We start from the raw sequence: 27,309 nt of genomic DNA, 5'->3' as shown, positions 1-27,309 counted from the left end.
CCCAGCAATGGCATCCAGCAGCATCCTGGTTGCAGTGCCTACGCTTGGGGACTTTCTTCTCAAGGGTTCTTTGGACTGCTCAAACCACCTCTGACTTCCCTCATTAATGAAGGAGTTAAATTAAATAAAATCTTTGAACACATGTTCATTTTATGTTTTCTTGAGAGTCATGATCTTACCTTTCACGTGTTCATTTGTAAGAACTATGTTGGCTCCAGGGGAGGAAGTGGACAGTTGGGAGCACCTGCTCTCATACTCTCTGGAGTGCTTTTGAGGGCAAATGAGCTAGGTGCTGCACACCTGGTCTTCCTGAACAGATCACCCTTCTGGCCGCACACCCAGTTCACCTGTCCCCGTCACTGGCCGTGCTCTCGAGCCTCAGCTTACTGAGAAGACGGGGGTTAAAATACCAAGCCGACCACAGCACGGTATAGTGTGCGTGGATGAGGAAATGAGAAAGGAAATGCTGGGGACTGACTCAGGGACCTGGGACCAAAATACTGACTTTCAGGGCCGCCTCCAGGCCTCAGGACTGCTGGACCCTGCGCCAACCCCAGGGGCTCTGGGACCTCACCTCCTGCTGGCAGAGGCCAGTCTCCACCGTTGGCCCGCCAAGGGGGCTGCAGGGAGCACAGGGAGAGCAGCTCGTTGGGTGTAAATGGGCGTGGGTGCTCTCGGATGAAGGTTGTGACTACGGGACCCACAAGCTCCCAGTATTTTGCTGGAAAACTAGAGTCCTGGACCCATTACCGCCCTCTTAGTTCTGTCTTTGCTGTGATTTGAAGTGTTCCAGAAAATATCTGCAGCAATTCACTCCCACCTCCAAAAAACTGAAATGTTTATGATTGTCCAAATGCTTTTTATCTGTGCAGAGAGGAAAATGAAGCCAAAATGGTTCTGGGTCACGTGACAGAAAAAAATTCTGGTTAACAGTGTAAATCCAGGAAATTCATGAACATGCACAGGTTTGCCCTCTTGAGCGCCCGCTCATGCAGCTCCTGGGGTGGCATGCAGGCCCCAGCTGAGCCCCGGCTGCTAACCGCCATAAGAATCAACTTCACACGTGTGTCCTGAGCGACACCCAGGCAGAGGCCAAGAGCACACGCTTCCTGATTTCTTGTTTCTCATCATAAAAATCATCACACATAATAATGACCTCTGAAACGCAGGCCAAATTACAAGACTGCCCTGAATCACCCGTCTGAACGGGGCCGTAGGGGCCATTACTATGAAAGTGTGCGAGAGAGGCCATGCGGTCAATGGAGAAATGCTGGGACCAAGCTGTAGGAGCTGCTGGCTCCGGTCTCAGCCCTGATCCTGGAAAACCCTGCACGCCCCCTCACGTCAGCAGCTCTGATCTGGCTCCTGTAGGCTGCTGGCTCCGGTCTCAGCCCTGATCCTGGAAAACCCTGCACACCCCCTCCTGTCAGCAGCTCTGATCTGGCTCCTGTAGGAGCTGCTGGCTCTGGTCTCAGCCCTGATCCTGGAAAACCCTGCACGCCCCCTCATGTCAGCAGCTCTGATCTGGCTCCTGGTTTGCTAGGTCAGTGCGTGGAGAGGTATCAGGAACCAGCCTGCACATATGTGGAGGGGAGCAAAGCCCACGGACAAAGGCCTTGTGGCAGGGCATGTGCGCAAATGCCTGCTCAGAGGGGCTCCCTCCAGCGTGGGCGGGTGCGGGGCCCGCGGGCAGATGCCCACCATGGACAGGACGGCGCGGGAGGGGGCCACGGACACCATCAGGCAGTGTGACACCCCCCCCCAGGAGGTGGTGCTGACAGGAGCAGCGGCTGCAGCCCTCTCCTCCGTAAGTGCTTCCTTCCCACGGCACGTGGCTCTTGTCCGAACGGCAGACCCGTGCTCTGTATGCCTGTTTCCATTTCAAAACCCTTAAACGAGGAGCTTGCTGACTTCATAAGTAAATATGCGAGCCATTCCGTAAGTTCGGCTCCCTGCTTCGCCAGCCCACTCAGGTGGGTCACGTTTCTCAACACATTTCCTCGTGCTTGTAATGTTTTATGGACACACTTGGTTGCCAATATCCTAGGCAATCTGCTCTCATATTAGAGGTTGTATAGTCCAGCCTGCAGGCAGCATTTTCCTCTCTGCAAAGTCTCTGAGAAGCAAGACTCTGTTTGGATGCCTCTGGTGACAGGGCACTCACTACTCCTGAGAACAGTCCATCCTAATTTTAAATAGCTCTGGGGTCAGAACATCCTGGCCTTCTTTCTCTGTGGCTTCTCTTTCTGACTCAGTTCTGGACATAGGTGCTTCGCACAGGACGGATGAGGGAGCCCCAAACCCACACGCTCTCACTCACCCTGACTTGGGAAGTCTCTCTGCTTCGCGGGCTAGGTGCACCTGAGGTCTGAAGACAGCTTGGCTGGAAGAGAGACTTTAAGTCCTTGCAAAGTGCATTTCCTCCCAGCTGCGCGAATTCTGTATGGAGTAGCTAACCTCGCGAGGCCCCCCACATGGCGACAGTCCCCAGTGCACACTGGGTGGGTGGCGCTCACACTTGCCCCACCTGCAGGTGACAGCATGGGATAAGTGACCCCTAAATGCGGCTAGAATTGGAAGATCTCCTGTTAGAAGGACACGATGTCTGGAACACAGGGAGTCATGACTGAGGTAAACCTTCACGGACGTGGTCACACTCCGGTGACTCAGGGGCTGCCTACATAGATGTCACTTCATTTCTTATACGGCACCAGTGAGAATGGCTGAGTCATCTTGAAATAAACCAGCCACCAACCCCCTGTCGCTGGCTGGTAATCACTTCCTCTAATTGAGCTTAAGGTGTCCACCCCTCTTCTACCCTGGAGGGAGGTTAACCGCACCCCTGGCCCCAGAGTGGACACTGGTCAGCAGACAGCATTCCCTGACAAGCATGTTAATCCACTGGGTTCATGACGTAATCTGGCAAAATCAGACCCAAGGAGGGACGCTACGGTCCTCCCACTGCTGGGGGAGAAGCGCCCTCCTCCAGGGAGGGCGAACAGAAGGCCGCTGCATGCACAACCAGGAGGGGAGGCGTTCTAAGCAAACATCCGAAACTCCAAGCTCGGTGGGGTGGAAATGGGAAGAGCTGGTGCGTCTGCGGGAAGCCCTGTCATCGGGAAGGTTACAGCCCCAGTGCGTCGTAGCGCAAGGCAGGGGATTCCTGCCACTGTGGCCACAGGCAGCCGGCCGGATGCAGAGACTTGGTACCGCATGTCATGATGAGGAAAGAGATTTTCTATTTTTCTTAAATTCTAAGAGGATGTTGCTGGGATAAGTAAAAGAAAAATTAGATGAATCGATGTGCATAAAATGTACAACATTTTGCACATTACAAAGCATTATGCGCACGTGATGAATACATTTTTAGTAAGAAAGAAAAAACGGTGCTGTCATCTGTGTAAAACCATCTGAAGAATGTACAACACGACACCCGCCCTTGCACCCGAGCCCGGGGGCGGTACAGCGGGCACAACCGGGGAAGTTCTTTGTTATTTTTGAAAGAGAGAGAGCATGAGCACGAGGGGGTGCAGCGGGAGAGGGAGAGAGAATCCCCAGCAGACTCCGCTGAGCATGGAGCCCGACTCGGGGCTCAGTCTCACATCCCTGAGATCAAGATCTGAGCCAAAACCAAGAGTTAGATGCTTAACCGAATGAGCCACCCAGACGCTCCAACCAAGGAAGTTCTCCACTCAGTCGTGCGTGTGCAGGACACCTGGATTTCAGGTGCCTACAAGAGATTTGTAATGTAAGTATGATTTAAAATATTATTAATTTAAAAATGTCATTGAGCTAGAGCTGGACAGGAGGCAAGCATCCAGCTTCTACAACACTGAGCCCAGATAAGGTGCACTGAGAAACTACTGGGGAGAAAAATGCCCTGAGTGTAAATCCAGACCTCTCTTTCAGAAATCCTTATGGAGAAGCACGAATAAGGCCTGCAGCCTGCTGAACACAGAGAAGGAAACCAGTGTCGTCCAAATTATAAACAGGTAAACCTTGTCGAACTTTAAAGCTGGGATCTTGGGCTGGGGTCAAATCAAAGTCTGAACAGAGAAGAGAAGCTGCTGAATCAAGCAGACGCAGGACGGGGGTGGCAGCGCTAAGCAGTCGAGAAGCCCGCTTGCCCTGGGCTGCCTCTCGCACACGCCCTCCTCCTCTGTGCTGGAGGCAGCGTGTTGCAGGGGAGAACACGCTTCGGCACAGGGGCGGGGTGGGGCTGGTCACTGGTCACGTGGCTCATCTCTGGGTGACCTTGAAGGGGCCACTCAGTCCTTGCAAACTGAGTCTTCTCATCAGTGAAAGGAAAGGAAAAAAAACAGTATCACATCTTAGATTTACTTTAAAAGATTAACAGTGCACACAAACGGCACACAGCTTGGCACAGAGCACACGTTAAAATTATCATAGTTTCCGTAACGGCTCTTGTGTGTATACTCTAATCCTTAATTTACAGATTAAGTAGAGGTGTTTGGAGAACTATTTTGCCCATGTCACAGAGGCAGAAACAGGTCAGGCCAAGACTTGATCCACCACTTTCCAAAGGATATCCTCCTTCCTTCCCACCTCCGAGTCCAGAAAACCGAGGCTCCGGCACTGGACGTCAGCACCTGGGTGCGAGGAAACCCCACGGGATCGTGTCTTGGAAAGGCTCAAGTGGGTATGAGGATTTCCAGATTTGGGAGGCCTTGTGTGACCTTTCCCTCCTGCACAAGGAGATCCCACTCTCTCCAGGAGCACCCGTGGCACAAGCCGGCCCGTTATTCGCGTCACCAGATGGTCACCATCAGGACCACACTCATCCTCGCCCCCTCTACCCACGAAGAGATCCTCGTCTTGATCCTGGATAATTGGAAATGCTTCCCCCAGAGCTTGTCGGGCACAATGCCCGCCATGTCCTAATTCAGGCTTCACATCCTCTCTTCTACAGACTGCCCCCTGGCCTCCCTCCTTCCTACTTGCCCCAAGTACCAAGGACTCTGCAAAGGGAGAAGCCACTTCTTCTGGAGGGATTTCTGGCTATGAAAGCACGGTGCCCCCGAGCCTTGACCCCTTGCTCTGGACACAGGAAGGGAGAAGAGAGAATGGAATCCACGCAGGATGGTTGGGACCCTCGTTGTGTTACGACGGGTGTGGGACGAGCGGGTCCTGCAGCCTCCCTTACGACGGGCGTGGGACGAGCGGGTCCTGCAGCCTCCCTTACGACGGGCGTGGGACAAGCGGGTCCTGCAGCCTCCCTTACGACGGGCGTGGGACGAGCGGGTCCTGCAGCCTCCCTTACGACGGGCGTGGGATGAGCGGGTCCTGCAGCCTCCCTCTACTGCGGGACACCATGGTGTGTCTCCTGGAGGGTGTCTCCCCCAGGGGCTCAAACAGCCCCCTGCTTTCAGCACAGCCGTGGACACCGCAGAGAGATACTCGCCTGAGGTGAGAACGTAAACTTCACCTGGGCCAACAAGGGCTGTCGCTCGCGCTCTGAGACTTCAGCTGTGTTCAGGGGGTCTGAGCTGCTCACAGCTGCTACAAGTCCAAGCAGGTCCCCGAGATCAGGGAGTTGGTGTTTGGTGCCTGAGGACCCTCCCACACCCGCCTGCAGCAAGCGGGTTACCGTGAGCTTCAGAACCGAATTCCATCCAGGACGCCCTGCTCCACTCAAGAGAAGGGTCGCAGAAGAAACTGTGACATTTGGTCTCCACAAAACATCTGAGTGTGACCTCATCACGTGGACCCACGGGTGGCGGTGATGCTTAAACACTCACAGGGAAGCCCCCAGGCCTGTGGCGGCCAGTGCACCAACCAGGAGACCAGATGGTAACCCGGGATCTTCCCACTCCAAACACACGTGTCTGAGGGAGGGGGCAGTTTTCCGTGGCTGAGCTCACAGCCTTAGGGTTACAGACGCGAGCCTGGATGAGCCCAGCGCTGTTGGGTGGCTAAGTCCCCTCCCTGATGCATTTCTTGCCTCTGATTTATAGGGTGGCCTCCCCATGAAGGGGATCCTGCTGTTCATGATGATAAGGATTGAAATACCTTCTTCCTGACGCTTTCCACCGACACATATCCAAGTGTGTGAGTGACTCATCTGCTGTCCTGACAAGGCGCAGTCTACATTCTCCTCTGGATCACTAAGATGCAGAGGAAGGGTCACTGCATGCCATAACGTGACCTTATCCAGGTTTCTTCACAGCGGATTATTCATGTGCTGTCTGCAGAGAACAGTCTGTCGGAGCCTGGCTAAACAGGAACATGGGTGTGCTGTCCCTTGAGCCCCATGGAGGGAAGCAAGTGGCCCTCCCCGCACACACATGTAGAGATGCAAAACCCCCTCGCTCCACCCCATTGTGACCCCGTCACCAGCCAAACACACTCGCTTGGACCTGGTCACCCAGGGGAGCACGCTCAACTTTAAAAGATTCATTTCTTTCTGGAACAAATGTCTGAACACCGAATTGAAAGGTCAGGCATCCACACAGGTCTCCCCTCAAAAGCTGGGAGTTGCTTACCCCGGTTCTCTGAACTTCCATGGAAGTAGCTCTTTGGAAAGACCTCTCCCACGCAGCCAGCTCACTCCCCAGCTCCACGCTGAACAGGCGACTCTGGCCACGGCCGACCAGGACACTGAAGCAGTAGGGCCACGTGTCCTCAAGGCTGCGAGGCCCCAGGCCGAGGTCCGCATGCAGCCAGCAATCCTCAGCGAGCCAGAACTGGAAAACAGAGCAGGCAGCGTGTTAGCGGGGGATGGGGGTCCCCACTGAGGGCTGGGACCTGACACTGCAGATGCCCCAGAACCGTCAAGAATGGGACCTGGCTGCCAGCCCGCGGGGGCCTGCTGTGACCCCGGCCAGCCACACCTGGGGGCACATTAAGGAACAGGTTGTTCTCCGACATGGCTGTTGGGGAAACTGGCCCCAAATAGACACAATTTTAAGTAAATTACAGCCAAAAGCACCTTTCACTTAAAATTCTGTTAACCACAGCTGCTTCTTCAATGTTTCACTTGAAAAACAGAGATAAAGTCTGGAGACCTTCGTGCTCCAGTTCGGCATAAAACCAGTGAACAATGAAGACAACATGGGCACTTACCAGAAGTGACCATGAGCTCCCAGGGCACCGCAGCGCCCCCCACCACCTAACTCTGTCCCGAGGAAGAGGACCCCCTGCTCACAATACTTCAGAGGCCGCAGGATCAGGACCCTCACTCAGGATTGACAAACGTTAACCCAGTGGTCCTGACCGCATAGAATGAACGCTCTAGAGACACCTTCAAGAGTGAAGGTCAGAGCAGAGTGACCCTGCGGCTGCACTTCCTTCCTGAGTCCCTTACGGACACAGCAGACGCTGCAGGCGGCTCGAGCCCACACTGGTCTCAGAGATCCGGTGCGTGGAGCTGTGGGCGGCGGGGCGGTGCCTGGCCAGTGTCTGCTCTCCTTGCCTGTGTGGGCTGCCTGCTGTCCCGCAGCCACCCCTCCAATATGCTTTCCACGCGTGTACAGGTGCACACTCGCGCACACACACTGGAGGACACACACATGCGCACACACACACACACTGGAGGACATGCGTGCACACTGGTGCACACTCGCACACACACACGCTGGAAGACACGTGTGCGCACAGGTGCACACACGCGCACACACACGCTGGAGAACACACGCGCATGCGCACAGGTGCACACATGCGCACACACACTGGAGGACATGCGCGTGCACTCAGATGCACACTCATGCAGACACACACTGGAGGACACGCGCCCACACACACAGGTGCACACATGTGCACATGCACACTGGAGGACACGCACATGAGCGCGCACAGGAGCACATACACACTGGAGGGGACACGTGTGCACAGGTACACACATGCGCACACACAGTGGAGGACGCGCGCACAGGTGCACACACGCGCGCACACACACACTGGAGGACATGTGCATGCACAGATGCACACACACGCTCCCTGGAGGGCGCACGTTCATGCGTGCACACATGCGCACACACGCTGGAGGACACGCGCACGCACACAGGTGTACACTTGTGCACACACACTGGAGGACACGCACACACGCTGGAGAACATGCACATGCGTGTAAACAAGTGCACACACTGGAGGACACATGTTCGCACAGGTGCACATGTGCGCACACACTGGAGGACACGCGCACATGCACACAGGTGCACACACACACTGAAGGACCCACCCACGCGCACACACACTGGAGGAAGCGCACACACACTGGAGGACACGCACACGTGCACAGGTGCACACACACATGCACACACTGGAGGACACGCACACACACAGGTGCACACACACTGGAGGGCACATGCACACAGGTGCACACACACACTGGCGGATGCGCACACACAGTAGTGCACGCCCCAACGTGCCCACACTGCCCCACACTGTTCCTCTGCATGGGCTCGGCCAGCACCACATTGTCCAGCAAAGGGGACAGAGGGCAGACATCCTTTCCAGGGATGCTGGGCGGCCTGCGGGACCGTGTTTACTGCCACTCAAGTGTGGGGGCAGGAATGACCCCAGCTGCCCAGTATGGGGGCTTCTCACTGTGATTTTGAGATATTTTGATCCAGGTGGGCCATCCAGCCAAGCCAGACACACCCCATTCACACATATGTTCAGTTAATTCCCCAATGCACATGAACGTGGTCATTGGCCACATGCTTCTTATGCTCTCTGGGCACCAGTCTGCGGGTCAGAGTGATGGCTGATATGCGCAGGTGGCTCGTGGGCTCTGGGCCCTGACTTCCTGCTGGCCTATGGATGTCTCTGTCTGTGCAGGACTGCCCTCTGTGCTGTCTGCCCATAGCTGGTGCCCAGCAGCATGAATTCCTCCACAGGGCCAGACACCTCCTGCCTCATGGGTGTGCATGTGTGCGTGTGCGTGGGTGTGCGTGGGTGGCCTGTGCACTGTGCCTGTATTCCTCATTCAAAATGAACCTGGGAACACAGACCACACCTGGATTTTGGAGCCCCCCGGGTCCTTCACTTCAGCCTGGGAAACAGAAGCTATTCAGTAAATAAAATGACATGTCGTAAACCAAGAATAGCAAGCACCCTTACAGAAATTCTGTCTGTAACTACTGAGTGTAACCGTCAAAGACTGATGACCAAAGACGACCCCTCAGGAAGCGTCTGTCCAGCGAGGAGGTCAGTGGGATGGCCAGTCCCGTTCTCTCCTGTCACTGGGATAACTGGGGAGCCCGTAGTTTCATAGGCTTGAGATCCATCAAGACCTGAAACCTTCCTCTGCCAAATATTGGCTGTTGACCTCGGCCATTTACTTCTCTCTGAGCCTGTTTTTGAACTTTCAAATGCAGACATAAGGAGGAGGCTGCACATGGCACACACATCCTTGGCTCACACCAGGTCATTATGGGTTTGCACAAAAGCACGTTGTCTTTAAGGCAATGCTGAGCAGGGACGGTCAGTGTGAGCTAAGATCCACCTCACATTAAATATTTTCACCCACATAGCGATTTGACTCTTTTGAATTACTTATTTAGAGCAATTCTGAGGAATTTCAAGGAGTAATGTGTCTACTACTCAAACTAGTGAGCTGAGCTCTGTATGTAAGAAACAGGAGGAACTAAAAATAGCTTTTGAACAACCTGAGAAATCCCACGAGAGAACACGAAAGGATTTCAGAGATGTCTTTACTTTCTGTAACACAAGCTGTTCAGCCTCACAACAAATAATGTGCTATTAATATGATGTAACTGACTTTATGCTCCATGTGTGGCTCATTCCCGTTGTTTCCTAGTAGCACTCTTTTGAAATAATAACTCAGTCGAGGTCAGTGATTTGCTCTGACACAGTTCGGGCTCCCCTAGACCTCTTCCCAGTCTCCTATCCACAGAGCATCTGCATTAAAAACCTAATTATAAATCCCTTTGAGATGCAAACCCTGTTAAGAGCCTGCTGCCAAGTCCACAGCCCAGGTTTGTCTTTCTTGGGGACCTGGAGCCTTCCCCTGGGAATGCAGACATCAAGGAACATGGTGCCCCTGCCTTCAGGCCTCCATGCCATGCAGGAGGCCCATGTCTCTGGGTCTGCTTCCACTTGCAAAACTAAAGCCTACTCAGAGAGACAGCTCACTTTTACTTTGGGTCCCACAGCTGGCTCAGGGTTCCTCTCCTGACTGGCCCCCCAGCTCTTAGAGACCCCCTGCCCTTTGCTGAAATGCAGCTGAGCCAACTGCAAAGTCTTCCCTGCTGTTCCCTGCAAGCTCTCCTCTGATGAGAGGGACTTCAGGACATTTACTGAGAACCCCCTTCCCTGGGAATCCCAACTACAGAAACCCACTGCTTTGCCGGTGATGGAGAGGGGGTTAGAAAACTCAGACTTCAGAGAGATTCCTGAACATGATGCTTCCAACAAGTGAAATAGAATAGGATATAAGATCAGCTGGAAGCCAAGCAAACCTGGGTCGCATCCAGCCTCCAGTGAGGCTCCGGGGAGTTACTTCCCCTGTGCTTCTGAGCTCTGAGCTGTGGGGGAAGATAATGAGGATTGGCTCAGAAGTAAATGGGGTGTTCAGTAAGGCTCCCGGAGGCACTCCCCAAAAGCAGACATTACTATCTAGATCCTCTGCTAAACATATGAGTAAGCTTAAGTTTACTGAAAATTTTAAACTGAAAATTTTAAACTGAAAATTTTAAACGGAATATTCTTATATTGAGAGGAAAATCCATCTACTTTCCTGCAGGATGCTCCTCACTGTTGGACGGCACCTTTATTAGCTGCTCTCCGGGAGCTGTGCACAGTTTATGTCTCTTCTGCAACCAAAGCTGACTGATGTAATTTTCTCATCTATTTTCTAATGAGAGTTGAAATAGAGAACAACAAGAATCAGAAGAAGTAATCTAAGAAGTAATCTAAGAATCAGTAATCAGTAATCTAAGAATCAGAAAAAGTAATCTTTGGAGAGAAAAAAGTCAGAAAAACAAAACTACAACTATGAAACTTAATTCCTGGACCACATACTGATGACTGTCCTTGGAAATGGTCATTTTAAAACACTGTGCCCTGCGTACCAGTTCTTAGAATAATCATTCACTTACTTTACTCTTTGAAAGATGAGTTAAATGCTGATGGATGATTTTGAGTGTATGTGTGCAGGATGATCTTCCGCAACAATTAAAGGTGTGCACAAAAGGAGATAGCATTTTGTGAGATCACTATTTAAGACTTCCAAATACATCACTTGACCTACAGAATACAACCTCCTTTTTAAAACTGTTAAGTGCTATAGAATTGTCTTTACTGTTACCACTTGCGCCCTGTAGGTTTGACCTCGTGCTGTAGCGGGTCTCCTGGCTAATTTAATGGTTTCATAATCGCTTCATAACAAGTGTACTGACGAAGACTTTCCCTCAGTCTTCCTGGGAAACATGCTGGATAAAAACAAAAAAAAGCTGTCTGGTTTATTAACGAAGAACATCCACACAAAAGGACGACCCTCCGGAGATATCCCAATACCAAAACCACACCTCTGACATGTGGAAAGCCATATAAACAAGGTGATAAAAAGGCCAAAACGGGGCAGTAAGGAGCCTTTGTAAAAAAAGATAAAAGACATTAGATCTTTCTATAAAATTCTTTTTTTTTGGAATATCGATGAATAAAAGTCTACATGTAAGAATTGTCACGAGAACAGCTTCAAAACAACATTAATTTTTTTTAGCATTTTGATGATAGTATTATGGGAATGTGTTTCCCTTGTGTGTATTACTAGTACATGCAGCCTAAAATTCCAGATCTAAATTTAAAATTCTTTTTGAGGATATTTAAGGAGGCCAACCAAAATTTAAAACATTAAATTTTCATTCAAAACTTCTAATTTTTGATTAATGATCATCTTCTCAGACAAAACACACTAAAAATTCCATCGGGTATATTTTTAGCTTTTGACTTAGACACAGACTTCCTATTTGGATTTGCACAGTTGAGAAGGACACGGGGGTTCTATGCAGGGGACACTGCCCTCCTACACTGGGACACAGGACAAACCCTTCCTGGCTTGTATTTCAGGCCTGTGCCTCATTTACCGTGGAGTCAAAGCTCTCCATCTGGATTCCTTGCTGCTGGAAGAAATCAGTCCTTGATGGATATATCCCCAAAACAAAGGAAGCTCCTAGCTGGTTGGGCACAACTCCCAAATTCATGCCCCTGGTAATGTGGTCAAGGCTTGCTGTTGGTCTTTTCAGAGGAAGTGTAGAGACAGCCTTATTCCACAGTGTATATGACTCACCTCTGAGAGCTCACTGAAGCCCACAGGTCGACCAGACGTCCCCACCCTGCACGCCGGCCTCCTCAGCAACAAGCACAGTCTGGCCAAGTGCAGTCTGCTCCCTGTCATGCTACAGCCAACACTGTATGGTGGGCATCACCTGGTCTCTGCCCGCATGTATATTTCTAGATATCATACATATGATACATATATGTCACGTGTCATATGTTATATGCGTTTAGTGCCCTGCTCTAACCACAGAATATGGCAGAAATGATGGGTTGTCTCTGATGGAGCGTGCCACCTGGCTAGGATCAGAGGGCAGCCTCCAGCAAGGCGCCGCACCCTCCAGTCCAGCATCTTCCAGCAACCAAATTCCCCTGTGCTGCGTTTGGCCGGGACCACAGAGCGTAGGCTGAAATCCTGATTCACCTTGTGCGCAAGAGTGAGACGGATGACGCCTGGCCCCCAGGGGCTGGGATAATGTGTGTCGTTCTATACATTTAAGTGTTTGGGTTATTTGTTTCCCAAAAATAGATCACCAACACAGAGGAAGCTCTCTCTCTGGGACTTTAATTTTCACGCATGAACTAATAATTGAGCGAATGAGTTTCAAGTACTGCGGAAAGATAAGTAAGTGAAAAGGCAGCATGTGAAGAGGAAACATGTGAAGGCGATATAAGTAAATATGATCACTACTAGCATTACAACCAATTACTATCCTCACGGCTTTGTTAAGGGTGTTAGTACAACACCACCTCTCATCACTGAGGTTCTATCTAGCTTAATATCTAATGACTCAAAGGGATTTGTTAGTGCAATAAAATGGTGTTTATTTACAAGGACGTGTCAAGCCATAAACACTGCCTGGCACGCACTAGTAGTTTTGAGGTTTAGCTGCATGATAACATCACCATGGAAGCCTAAAGAATGAAGACAGATGTGTGGACCACATCTCATATAAGACGGAATCTTTAGCTCTGTGTTAAAGCTCCCACCAGGTGACTTCCCGTAGGATAGGACGTAGTCACCAGCAGCACACTGTCCCGGACCGCGGTGCTGGTGAGTCCCAGCTCCTGGGATGCCCTGGACTGGAAGGGACCTCACACATGCCCAGGAGGCTGTGCTGAGTGAGGACTTCACTACGGCCAGAGCGACAGCATCACACTGAATTAACACAATCCTGCAGAGAGGATCGTACAATTAAGAATACCAGTACTGCTTTCATTCTGCAGATGACGTAACTGAGGTGTAAAGGAATCAAGTAAAATTTCAAGGGGTGGAGTCAGCCCATCGAACTCTATACTTGATCTTAGCCAAAAGGCCGAGAAGCGATAGCGCATTGAACTCTAGAACACGCGCTTCACACACAACCACAAACCCTCAGTGGCACTCAACCATCCCCCCCACTGCCTGTACACTGTGGGCCGGCCTGATCTCAGCAGTCTGCGCCCGGCAGGCTAAGGGCCAGTTGCCTGTGGCTCTGCCCCCATGATGGGTGGTGACAGTCCTGGGTTCTCCCTGAGCAGTGACCGGAGGCCAGACACGTGGCCTCCCAACCAACCTGGGCACAAGCCACAGCTGGGAGCAGGCCTGGGCCCGTTACAACTGCCCCCAGGTCACCAGGGAGGTGGGGGACTGACTCCCCCAGGGACCATCTGCCCTCACCTGAGCCAGCTCAGTGACCAGGACTGACTTTCTTCCCCACATTTTCCATCTCAGGTTCCACTTCCCAACCTTTTTGTATAATTTAGTGTTTTAAAGAATTCTCTACTAGCCTGAGATCTGCTAAAAGTCCACCAATGGGATAACTGTGTCTCCGAGGCTTGTGCAACTTGGCGGAATGCACATTCACCCAGTTGCCTTCATCTCCAATCTAGCAACACACGATCACTGCAAGCAAGCAGGAGTCCCACCAGGACTCATGGGAAGCCCTGACCCTCGCCCCCAACCTCACATGCCCCGGGGGGAGGTGTCAGCCCAGCAGAAACTGAGAACTGATTCTGCTGCAATGGATTCCTACTTTGGAAGTGTTCAACTAAACTGGATGGATGATACCAAAAGCTTGGGATGCGTGTTACAGGTAACACTTTGCCCTTCCGTAGCCAGTGAGAGTACTTTCCCTATAATAGGAGGCAACTATTTGATCAGCCATTCTGGTCAGCTCAGTGGCTGATAAGAAAGCTGTTAGGACTCAAGTTTGTATCTGATACATTAAAAACAATGACAAGGACAATAATAACCAAAGATTCTGAACATATTACTGTAAGTGGAGGCAACTAAAATACCCTCTCCAGTACATGTGCACATACACACCTGTGCACACACCATCCATCTGCCCACCCATCCATCTGCTCACACATCTACCCACCCAACCACCCATCCATCAACCCATCCACCCACCCATCCACTCATCCATCCATCCATCTGCCTACTGACCCACCCATCCACCTTTATGAACAACAGGATGGCAACTTTGAGGATGGGAAAATGAGATGAATACAGAAGATTTTCAGGTTATCTTACTACTTCAATGGACTCTGAACCCAAAGGCACATCTTATTTATATGAAAGCACTCATGTGCAAAGAACACCTACCTTGTGAAGTTTAAATAGTACCTCACAGAGGTTGTAGGTTTTTTCTGCTTGTACCCAGTCTAACATGCTAACCTGTAAGAAATACAAAACATACACATAAACCACAAGCATTCTCCTACTTAAAAAAAGGTAACTATGTGAGATAATGGGCATGTCACTTCAGTGTAGGGTGTACGCACACATCAAACTACCGCATTGTACACTTTAGAGATCCTGCAGTTTTGTCAATGATACCTCAGTAAAGATGGAAAGATTATTAAATATACATGAAAACAAACATGCTACTTTTAATTGGGTAATTGTAAACATTTACAGCAATGGAGTGAGTCTTTATCTTAACTGAATTCTAAGCTGTGAGTAGGATGGTAGGAGCACTAAACCTTCACGTGGCTGTGGATTTGAGAGTCACCTGTGCTCACCTCCATTGCGGCATGGCACAAGCTGGTAAGGTAGGGGCTCATCTATCACACGCATTTGGGTACAGCTGTAGAATTCATTTTGGATTCTACACTGACTTGGATTGACACTGAATTAAGGAGGAATTTTAGGTCAAATTGAGAGAACTTAGGAGGGTGACTAGTTTGTGTATGAGCATGCTTTGAGTCTGTGTGTTTGCTGGAATGTGACCTGAAGTGTGTGTGTCCAGTCTTGTGATTTAGGACTAAACTCACTAGTCTGTTCCATTCCAGGAATAATACAAACTTATTAGCTCATCAATTTAACTGAACGTGTTTTTGATTGGCCTGACATTGCGTTTTACAACTATTTTAACAATAATAATGATCAAATCATCTGATTTTTTTTAAAGATTTTATTTATTTGACAGAAAGAAAGAGAGAGAGTGTGTGCATACACAAGCAGGGGGAGCAGCAGAGGGGGAGGGAGAAGCAGACTCCCTCCTGAGCAGGGAGCCTGATACGGGACTCGATCCCAGGACCCTGAGACATGACCTGAGCCAAAGGCAGAGGCTTTACCGACTGAGCCACCCAGGTATCCCAAATCATCTGATTTTTGAGTGCTGTCACGGCTGACAATTCACGTCACATGTATGATCTCTACACTAGAATATTTCACACATAAAATCTGAAATAGTCAACACTGTAACAAATTTGGTTTTTATTGCTCACCCTGCACTTACTTTCCAGCCATTAAACATACAAATAAAAAATGAAACTAATCACGGTTCACGGTATCTTTGAAACGTTGAAAGTACTTGATGTACTAAGTGGTAACCTTCTTGAAATCACTCCGCTATAGAAACACAGGGAGCCAATCAGGCATTTCAAACCCATCACCTCGGAACATTTCCCCAAAGAGTTAATGACACAAGAATCACAGGGACATGTGGCCACTTAGTATCAACTGACCCAGAGTCAAGTCCTTACTCTTGTGATTAAAAATGCAAAAGGTAGAATATAAACGAGAAGGTCAGTTAGAGTGATAACTGGAAGGTGATTTGGGGTGTAGTGGAGCTTCGAGGCTACAGGATGAACGTGGACACAATTTTTAACTTTTCTAGTTACAATGATGCTGCTTATTTTTGAAGAATCATGAAAATACAAAGAAAAAAATTACATTATTCAGAATGTTCCCCCTCACTAGCTTCCTCACTGCTGTGACCTGGCACTATGCAGGCTCACGTCAGTGTGTGGGTTTGCCGTCCTCAAGCTTTGCTACATGAATGCTTCTCTGATTCAGAAAAAGCACAAAGTATTCCTGTTTCTTTTTGACGCAAATTACCTCCAAAATATCCATGATGCCTTTCCGGGCTCCTTTCCCCTTTTATAAATTAGTTACAGCTCTGGAAACTGTCTGGGCTGTTTCAACCCAACACTAAACCCAACCACCTCACAGGCTGGGATGACTTAGGACGTGGTCATTCCCGAGACAGCAAGATCAGCATCTACTAAGTTAGTGAAGTGAAAAATCATGTACCTGTGTGTGTACCCACATATATACAATTAGAAGATTGTATAAATACAAAGTTTGTATAAATACAAAGTTCAAAAAGTTCACTGACAGTGGTCAGTGATGGGATGAAATTTCTGAAGCAGACATTTCTAGAGTTTTGAACTAAACCTGAGCACAGCCAGGAATCACCTGTGAAGCCCATTATGCGGCATGTTCCTGGCATCATCTGATTCAGATTTAGCAAGTGTGGCATGGGGCTCAGAGATCTTGACTTTCAAGTAAATTTATTACTGATGTATTAAAAAGGGCGCCACGTGACCCAGCAGCATCAGCATCACCTGGGAGCTTGCTAGAAATGCAGAATCTCAGGTCCCACCTCAGCCCGACCTGATCAGAACTTTGTCTTAAAAATATGCGCCAGTGATGACTCTGTTGTGGTGATGTCTTAAGAGAACAATCCAAGGGTAAAAAGCCTGACCCCTTTTACAAGGAAAGGCAGACAGACAGACGGCAGAGGGGAGGAAGGATGGAGAGTGAACTAGGAAGACCTTATTTACACAGAGATGCATATTCAGTCAGAACTCCTTGCTTTGCAAACTAGATACTCCCTGACGTAAACTCCTTACATCGGAGGTCCTCCGATGCAGCCCGTGTGAGCAATTTGCCTGGTTTCTCAGGAGGGCTAAGATCTCCTGATAGTGAGAGAGGGATGCAGACTGCCATTCGGAGCCATCACCACACCTGCCTGTCTCTGGATAAGTGCTTCCAGGGGACGGGAATGGGATGTGATCCCTTGATCCTTACACTCATTCCTGATGACTCAGAAATCAGGAAAAGGAAAAACGATCCATGCTGACACCTCAGTTTTTCCAACCAGCTGGCATCGAAAAGGGAGTAATCAGACTTGGCAACAAGAATGAACATTTGTAACCACATGCCATTGCTACTTTTCCCAAGTCATAAGAGTTGACAGTTTCTATTTTATGGGACCATATTTGACTTGAAACGTTGCAGAAATTTTAGACTATAAGGTGTAATATCTTGGCATCTTTTGATATTATTGTGGAACACTTTCACTGCAGCCCCAGAGGTGACACAGAATAATTCTGTATTTGATATACAATTGTCTAATATTTCTTCACTCTACAAATCTTAAATTATTTCTTTTCAGGTAAAAAAAAATAAATGATAGAATATATTTGCCTAATTGACATTCTTAAAATCGCCTCTAATATTTCCTGCATGTTCACGGGTAACTGCTACAAAATTTGTTAATGCTGTAAGATGCTATAAAATTGACTGTTATCAACACATTTTAATGATGTTTGAAAACATGAGCAGCTCACATTTTCTCAGATTCCAATTTGCAAGTCAGAAATAACAGGCTGGCAGGAAGAAGAGCAGAGTGATGAGAATTATCCTGGCTTTAATCCACACTTGGGAGCACCTCCCAGAGCCTGGGAGAGCTAGGCCAGCCCCCAAATCTGGGTTCTGCTTCCTCTGCACCGGACACCCATCCGAGCCGGAAAATGCCGATGGACCTCCCCTCCCCCATTTCTCTTCCAGCCCTCTGTTCTTCCTTTCCCTCTTTTGCTTCAATGTCATCCCTTTGCCTCGTCTTGAGGGAGCTCAGAAACCATCCTTGAATACAGGACTTTCTCTTTCAGCTCTTCCTAAATTATTTGTCAGAGAATCTTTGGACCTTCTGAAAATGTATTCAAGTATTCTGACTCAGGCTCTGTGAGTGTGGTCAGGCTTTCTGAGCAAACTCCTCTGGGAGGAAGGACGGAGAAGTGGGTACAGAGATAGTGACTGGTCAGGGACATTTGCCTTCTGGAGTGATCTGGTCTCATTCGACAGGGTGATGAGCAGCAGCCTCTCCTCTCCCAAGAGAGCCCTTGTTTACACGGCCAGTGAGGTACAGTCTCTCTCTTGGGCCACGGGTCCCCTCCCTTCTCAAACCTCTGTCTGTGCAGAGCACGTCAGGGCTCACTGCACCACCTGTGGGGTCCATGCCCAGAAACAGCCCGAAGATGTGCAGCGAGTCACTAGTAGTTTGTCTCACATTCAGAAACCTCATGTTTTATGTCAGCATGGCATAAATAAATACACAGACATTAAAAACTTCACATATGGTTGTTATAGATTTGGGCAAAGTAGAAATTGTTATTGGCAAATTGTCACCAGCTCCAGGATACAATGTCCAATGTCCGACTCAAATATCTGTAAATATTTAAGAATAAATTCACTTGCCATACTTCGTGTATTGCTTTTACAATAAGTTGCTAAATACTAATAGCAAAATTCCATGTTAAATTTAAATGTGTTAGAGTTTTCAAAAATAGTTATGAATATACAGATGCAGGTCCTCCGCGTTCACCATGAGCCTGTGGGATGTGCCCCTATCCTCAGATGGAGGACACTAGACTCGAGGGTGACCAGCACTCCCCCAGTTGCCCAGCCAGCATGCAGGCAGGCTCAGCTTACAGCCTACGGCTAATGAGAAGTAGTTCACAGCTTATTCCACAAAACCACTCTTTCCCTAGTGTTTTCAGAGTGGAACTTCTTGTCTTATAAAAGCTTTCCAGTCTCCTTTTAAAAGTACGCCTTTGTTATTTTGGTTAATGCATGAAAATGATTCGTTTAAACCGGCATCATAATGTTAAGTAATGGTAAAGTTTGCTTTTTTTTTTTTTATTTAAAAAGTTAGCATGTTTCTCATTGTGCATAAGGAGCTTGGAAGTCACTGCTCTTATGTAACAAGTGAAAACCTGAACAGACGCTTCCCGGATCCATAAGGGAGGACACAGGGCACACTGTGGCCCCAAGACAGGTCAGCACAGCCTCCCAGAGTGGAGCCTGGGTAGTGGAGTCCACTGCAGGAACCCACAATGGCAGGAAAACCACTGTCATTAGCAGATTGCAGGGGCTCAGTGTGGGCCGCAACCCAATCAAGGGGTCGGGGAGGCGCCATGACACTGTGAGATTTATCTCCAGGAGCTCAACCAGGTCCCAGAGGAAACACTGGGGAAAAGTCCTGTTGGAGCCTTCTGAAATACCCCAGAGCCCCATTCTTCCCAAGAGCCTCGGGGAGGCAGGTTAGCCAGAGCCACCCCTGCTGGGGTTTCATCAGAGCCTAGCTGCCCCGGAGAAGAGCAATACCAAGTCCAGCCCCTCAGCCAGCCTGTCCCACAGAAGTGGGGAGAAAAACCTGAGGGCCTCTCGCGTGGTCCAGAGTGCAGGGGCTCAGGTCACGAAGGACTGAGATGCCATCACAGGACCACAGAAGGACTACACACACCAGCTGTTTCTACCCAGAGCATTGTGTCCGGCGGCCAAGAAAATCAGTTGCCAAGAGAACTACGCCCTAGCCTATCACTTCCCAGGAAATTACTGTGTGGACTCTGATGTGCGGGTTCTAACGTTCATACAGAGGCAGCATGATATCGAAGGAGAAAAGTCAGAAGACTAACACCACCTAACTTGGAGACTTACTATGAAGCTACAGTGATCACCGCAGGTGGTATTAGAGCCAAACAGATCAAGGATCAAAGGAGAGAGCCCAGAATTACATAAATACTCACTGATTACATAAATACTCACTCACTTACATAAGTACATAAATACTCACTGATCATTGACAAAGGAGCCAAGGTAATCCTTCATCCAGTGGTGCTGGAACAAGTGGACGTCCACATGCAAAATACTGAATCTCCACCCAGACCTTACACCCTTTCACAGAAAGCTCAGGATGGAGCACAGACCTTAACATGAAATGCAAAATATAAAACCCCTGGAAGATGACGTAGGAGAACACCTCGACGACCTTGGGGATGTTGATGACCTTTTTTATCCAACACCAAAGACGGGATCCATGACAGGAAGAGCCAATAAGCTGGATACATTACAATGAAAAACTCCACCCCGAGAAAGACAAAGTCAGAGAGAGAACAAACCACAGACTGGGAGAGAATATTTGCAAAAGACACATCTGAGAAAGGCCTCTCCAAAATATACAAAGAAGTCTCTAACTCAACAATTAGAAGGCAAATAAACTGAGTAAAAAATAGGCCAAATAACCTCATCAGACACCTCACCAGAGAAGGCACGAGGGTGGCAAAGCAGCACATGAAATGCCGCTCACATCACAAGCCCTCAGGGACATGCAGATTAAAACAACAATGTGATACCACTGCACACCTATGAGAATGGCCACCGTCTGGAACCCAGGCAACACCAGGCGCTGGCGAGGACATGGGGCAGCGGGAACACACTCTCATCGCCGTGGGAACGCAGAATGGTGTGGCCCTTATGTCCACACTCAAACCTGCCCACAGATGTTTACAGCAGCTTTATTCATAACGGCCCAAACCTGGAAGCAAGCAAGACGTCCTTCAGTAGGTGATGGATAAATACACTGAGGTCCATTCACACAGTGGGTGACGTTCAGCGATAAAAAGAAAGGAGCCACCAAAGCATAAAAAGACAAGGAGGAAACTTGAATGCACATCCCTAAGTGACAGAAGCCAACCTGAAGGGCCACATTCTGTATGATTCCAACTATGGGACAATCGCTAGAGGGTGTTTGGGGCCGTGAGACTACTTTGCAGGACACTGTAATGCTGGACACGTGTCGTTACACCTTTGTCCAAACCCAAAGAATGGACAGTGCCATGCATGAACCCTGAGGTAAACCATGAACTCTGAGTGCTTATGATATGTTAACGTAGGTTCATCTTTGATAAAAGCATGTACCACTCTGGTGGGGGATGAAACATCGGGGAGGCTGTGGATGGGGAGGGCTGGTGGAAGGTGGGAAATCTCTGGACCTTCCCTCCATTTATTGTAATTTACTGAGGTGATTTCATGTCCTTTCCATGTTTTGTTTAGTGCAAAGCCTGCTTATCTAAAAGCACGCAGTGAAGTGAATTCCTCTAATGTGTTTGGAAATGGGTGTGAAACTCTGTCCTACGGCATCACATACACACGGAATGGCAGAAAGAGCCACGAAGCCTTGCTTTCATTTTCTGACTTTGACATTTTTGTGTTCCAGATTTTTTCCTGGTCTCTACCTAACTCTTGGGACATTGTGTCCCTATAATACTCAATTTTAATGGTAAAATATTTACATACCTGTTTTTTGCATTTAATTAAAATAGAAAGGGAGCTGCTACCATTTCTACCTTAAATGATGTGAACTCTTGAAAATCATTCCAAAGGTCTGGGAATGGATCATCCATGTCCCACGGAGAAATCACGGTGCAGAACCGTGGGCAGGGAGTGCGCCACAGGCCACGTCTTCTCTCTGCACCTGGATCCAACCTGCTACACCTGCTGTCACCCCTTCCCTTTGAACCACAAAGGACTGAACACTCTTAAGTAGACTGTCTTTGCTGTCTTGTGGAATTTGCTCATCGTTATTTATGGGTTTCAGCCAGGAAACACTTCGAGATTTCTTGGCTTACTCTCCCCAACCCCTCAAAAAACCTGAAGTGTTGATTTTTCCTTTATATTCTCTTTAGAGAGAATTTGATGGCATTTCCAAACATACAGCACAACCACTAGGCTTTACTACCTGCCAATACTTATTTTATGGATTATTCAACCAATAGTCAAAGAACATCTTTGTGATCACAGAAAATAAACTGAGTGCGCTTCTAGCATTTCGTCAGTACAGACAATTCCCACAAAAATCACTTTATTTTAACCTCACTACAACCCTCTTCAGGGAGCATTTACTTTATTCTGATTTTACAGGTGATATTTAGCACCGACAGTTTAGGTCACTGGGAATTTTTAAATTATATGAAGACATTAGGAAGCATGCAAATAAATCAAGTGAACTCACTCTAATTTGGGGATTGAATATTTATAAATACCACTGCCTTCGCCTTTTCATTTCTCCATGTGGGTGACTAGGATCGACTGCCACTGGGAAAGGGATATAGGTGGCTTCTCCCTCTTGCAGCATGAAGAACCCACTGAGAAGGGTATCAGGGCTCATGTGGCCTCAGCCCCAGGGACATCCGTGCACAGATGCTGCCCACCAGATCTCTTCCCAGAACCGGAAACAGGTGATTCCAGCTCTACTTGAGCATCATCTTTGGACACTGTCGGGTGTTTCAAGCTGAGGACACCCAGCCCTCACCCATACACCCCCCATCATGCTCCGTCTCAGGAAACGGGGGCATTTTCCTCTCATGGCTGTGGGGTGGGTGTGCTTCCCAAATTCCCCGGATTCTGCAGCTTCACAGCCTGCCCAGAGATGCCATATTATGTAATGAACAATTTTATTTTTACATTTAAGGATTCAGAGGGTTGCACTCCCTGCTTTTTCGAGGGTGATTGCGTCTTCATATTTGTGTTTGGAAAGATGCACACAGTGTTCGTTAACATCTGGTTTCGTTAAACCCGAGGCTACTGGTGAACGCGTGCAGGGCTCACTCTGCCTCCCAGCACCCCACATCCCAGAAACTACTTCCTAGACTCATCTGGGGCCATGCCATCCCTTTACAAGTAACAGCAAGAACCAAACTAGCTCCAAGGGGCCTCACGCTTCTCTTTCCGTCAACAAAACCCTCTTGATCACAGAAAGTCGCTGCTGGTGACCCTGAGACAGGCACAGGGACCTCGGTGGTCCCCTTCTGCAGAGATCCTGAATGAGGAGGGGGTCACAAAAGAAACAGTGGCTAGGAAGGACCTTTGTTTCAAAGAGACCTGGACACCAGGGCAACCCTAGGAGGGGTCCGGGAGGGAGGCTCCCTGCAACTAAGGCAGGGCTCTGTCTCTGGGGAATCAGAAGTCAGGTCACAGCGGAGACGCTGGTCAGAGAGACACAGAGACAGGGAGACAGAGACCGAGAGACAGGGAGACGGGGGGAGGGGGGAGGGGCCCTGTGGGCATGGCGCCGTGCTGTGGTGACCAGTCTGTGAGTGTTAGCTCTGTGCTAAGACAACAGAAAGGGGGCTGGTCTCAGCAGACGAGGCTGTGCTCATGGGGCAGCACCCCCCAGCCTGGCCCTGCCCGGCCTGCACCTCCGGCCCCAGCAGCCTGCAGGGACGCTATGCACCGTGCTGTGGCAGAAGTTACCCACATCTGAACGACCAGCTGGATTCCACACCCACAACTGAGCCTTGTAAACCCAGGTATGAGGAAAAAGCAGCAGGTTTAACTCTAGACATCAGGCCTTCCTGAAACGGCTGGTTTCGTCTGCGCACCATCCTGCGCAGGCACAGTGCTCATCTTGTGTGTGCTGCCCAAGCAAGCACAGAACGAACGGCTCCGAACTTGCGTGTAAGCGGGTCTCCCGACTCCGCTAGCCATGAAGGAGCCATGAGGGAGGCTGTGTCCTTGCTTCGTTACGTCTTCCCGGGTAGGTCAGCACATTTAGAACAGGTTATGGAGGCCCGCTGTAGGACACAGATCTAGACGCAACACCCGGGGGCATGCTCCCTTCAAGCCGAGCCCCCGCCCCCTGCACAGTGACAGGCGGGTCTACGTGGGGCCAGGCGCCTGCCCGTGTGCGGTGTTCTCAACGGCTGGAGCTCTCTGGTCTGAGAGGGACTCAGGCGTCCCTGCAGAGCTCAGCAGCCGGCCGACGCCACCAGACTCCTTCCAGAGATGACGGGGGTCTCCTAAGCACCATGCTAGAACCGAACGTCTAGAAAATTGAATTTCCCATTCAGCTCAGGGTCATTAATGCAGAGATCCACCCACAAGGCCTGTCCCTGCAGCTTTTAGATGCTTTTTAAAGAATGTTCCAGTAGTAAATACAGTGAATGCGTGATCTCTAAGGAGCCGATTTTGACTAAAATTATCAAAAATAGCCCCCTCAGTTATACTATTTACTATTTACCCATGAATTTCATTCAAGTGAGACTTAAATGAGGAAACAGATGAATGTACAGGTAAAAATCAGACTAGATCCTTCTATTTCCTCTCGTTTATATCAAATAAATACCCCCAATGAAATCGTGACAGTAGACTAAAGCGGTGTTGGCACCATGCACCTCACCAACACCTGTAGGACCAGAGTCTCAGGCTCTGACGACTGGATGCACAGAAGCGTACTTGGGGAGCTTCGAGGGGACTTACAGACCCGTGACTTTCCTGGCACGTAACTCTGGGAGGCTGGGATTAAGTTCACGCATTGCTGGGTCATGTGTGGTAACGCGAGCCATACCACCTTGGGGAACAATACAACTTGGGAGAAAGCCCCACAGAAAGACACCTAACGGGTTTACCTAGTTTTCCAACAGTTGTTGATAAGGGCCTTTCCTGTGCATACCTACTGGGTGCAGGAACCCAGGTCCCATGAAGGCCCGCTGGTGACCACGGCTACAGGTGAAACGGACAGTCCAGCCCTTCCCTGAGTCGGTGCTGGGGGTCTCCTCCCCCCCCCCAACACGGGGGTTCCTTGGCCGGCACATCAGTGTCTTCCAAGCCTCACATTCCCTGGCACAGACTGGTCCCTGCCCTCAAGGACCGTGCCAGCCAGTCAGATGTGCCCCTCTGGGGCTTGAATGTGAAAACACACCACAAGTTCAGCAGAGGCCAGCAGGAATGGAAGCTGACAGGACAGGAGAAGAGTGGTGCAGTCTCTACGGGCCCATTCTTCCAGTGGGTGCCGGACTTGACTCTTGATGTGTGGGGTGCGAGCAGACCAGAGAGGGTTGGTGACCTGTCCAAGATCACACAGCTTTATCCCCGAATCCTGGACCAGATCGTAGTCTGCTGGAAGACAGTCCGTAAGGTGGCAGCTGTGCTGCCTGGCCAATGCAGCCACAGACAAGGGCCCCGCAGTAGGTAAGGAGCAAGCAGAAACCAAGAGCGAGCAGAAAGAACGGGTGAGCCTGAGACAGTGCGACTTGGGGGCTGGGTAGGGCAGCAGGTACATGCGTGCAGGAAGCAAGCATTCAGGGCAAGTCCCAGGTGGCACAAGGGCCGATGCTCCAGGTCCCCGCAGCTGAGGATGGGATACGCCGGGTCATGTTCACGCAGGGCTGGCCAGGACAGGCCGAGCTGTGCGAGCACTTGGCATGTGTGCATTTACTCTTCAGCCATGTGTGCGCCACAAACTCCATCTGAGCCTGGGAGCGGCCTCCCATCCACCCCGGTCTCTGGGCGTGCTGCAGCCTGCTGCCTCCCTACAACACATTGAGCTGTGAGATTCAGGTGCACTCACTGGAAAGATCAGCACGGAGGCCCTGGAGGAAAACCCGGATGGACCAGCCATGTCCAGAGAGACGGCTCGGCTCAGCACCCCCTCTGCAGGGACAGGGGGTCATGTCTCAGCACCCCGACACGGACTTGTGCCTGGAGGCACAGAGATGCACAGGGAGACCAAACCCCCACATTTCCAGCCACACGGCACAGCCACAGGCGCTCTGTCCTGGGCAGAGGCACTTCCTGCGGCTCGGGCATCTGGTTCTCTGGAGCCCTGGCGGTGACGGAGCCATCATCCCCACCCCAGGTAACCCTGCGTTTCCTAAACATCATGTACGGGTTGTCAAGTACAGTTTGAAAAATACCGCTTTGTGAATGGGTTTTGCAGGCTCTGCCCTGGAATTCCATGCCAGGCCACACACTGGGAACCATAGTGGGGGTACCATCTGCCTTCACGGGGCCCTCCCCACTGGAAGGGAGCAGCCTGCTCTGTGTCCACCCTCTCTGGCCCTTCCTGCGTGTGCCAGAACCATCGCAGTGAGCACAGCCTGCCGACCCGGTCCCAGCTCAGACCTGGGGCCCAAGTGACTGTTGACAGTAATTATGCCGGGACAGCACTGAGATCAGGAGGGGCCATGCCATCAGGACCGCGGTCACCTCGGGGTTTTCTGACCTGGCTGTGTCCCAAACCCCAGGGTGCCCGGGACAGTGGTCATCCCGGGGGTCCTCAGGAAGTGGGATGAGAAATGTCACAGAGAACCTCAACTATCAGCGGGAAAAAACTGGGAACAACCTGCAGTCCTGCGAGGGGCACCTCTGGTCTCAGGCGCTGAGCTGACTGTGCTAAACCGGGTGGAGGCGAGACCCTCCCTCCTGCGCATCAGGGCCTGAGCCTGCCCTGAGTCTCCCTCTGTAACAAGGACATGTGAGCATCTCTGTTAGGACTGCGGATGGACGGCCCCTCCCCTGGGTTCAGCAGCCCCACTCCTGCAGAGCCTGAAGTGAGCCCCAAGGTCAGTGCGGTTTGTTTCTGTGTTAGGTTTCAAGTTCTCTCCTACTTGTCTTTGTCAGGCAAAACCACCTAATATTACATTAGCAACAAATGTTAAAAAAAATCAGTACATTTGTTTTGAGGAGAATTCTATGATTGTTTTTTAAAAAAATTTAGGTGACTCTTTAACCTCAGTAAATTCACAGCACTGGCTTATCAAAACCCGTACAGGCCGGTGCCCTGGTTGTTCTGGGGACATAAGGAGAGCGTCAGGTACTCGGGGAGGACTGGTGGTCTATGACGTTGTTATTAGGGACACCCCGCTCCTGAGCTTCTAGTTTCCACAAATGTCCTAGGGTCACACTCAGTGTCAACCTTTGGGGAAACTGGGACA

At 49.9% G+C, this 27,309-nt stretch overlaps 1 protein-coding gene across 1 annotated transcript in view; it reads right to left on the bottom strand.

The window, feature by feature from the left end:
- Positions 1-27,309, bottom strand: part of SNTG2 (syntrophin gamma 2) — a 218,106-nt gene that overhangs the window by 36,820 nt on the left and 153,977 nt on the right. The window contains exons 13-14 of the mRNA XM_035728728.1: positions 14,849-14,920; positions 6,504-6,704 (exon numbers count right to left, since the gene is read on the bottom strand). Of these exons, the coding sequence (XP_035584621.1) occupies positions 6,504-6,704; positions 14,849-14,920 (273 nt within the window). The remainder of the gene's footprint in view (positions 1-6,503; positions 6,705-14,848; positions 14,921-27,309) is intronic.

Source organism: Zalophus californianus, chromosome 8, assembly GCF_009762305.2.
Source record: "Zalophus californianus isolate mZalCal1 chromosome 8, mZalCal1.pri.v2, whole genome shotgun sequence".
NCBI lineage: Eukaryota > Metazoa > Chordata > Mammalia > Carnivora > Otariidae > Zalophus > Zalophus californianus.
This window is presented reverse-complemented; position numbering and strand designations above follow the sequence as displayed.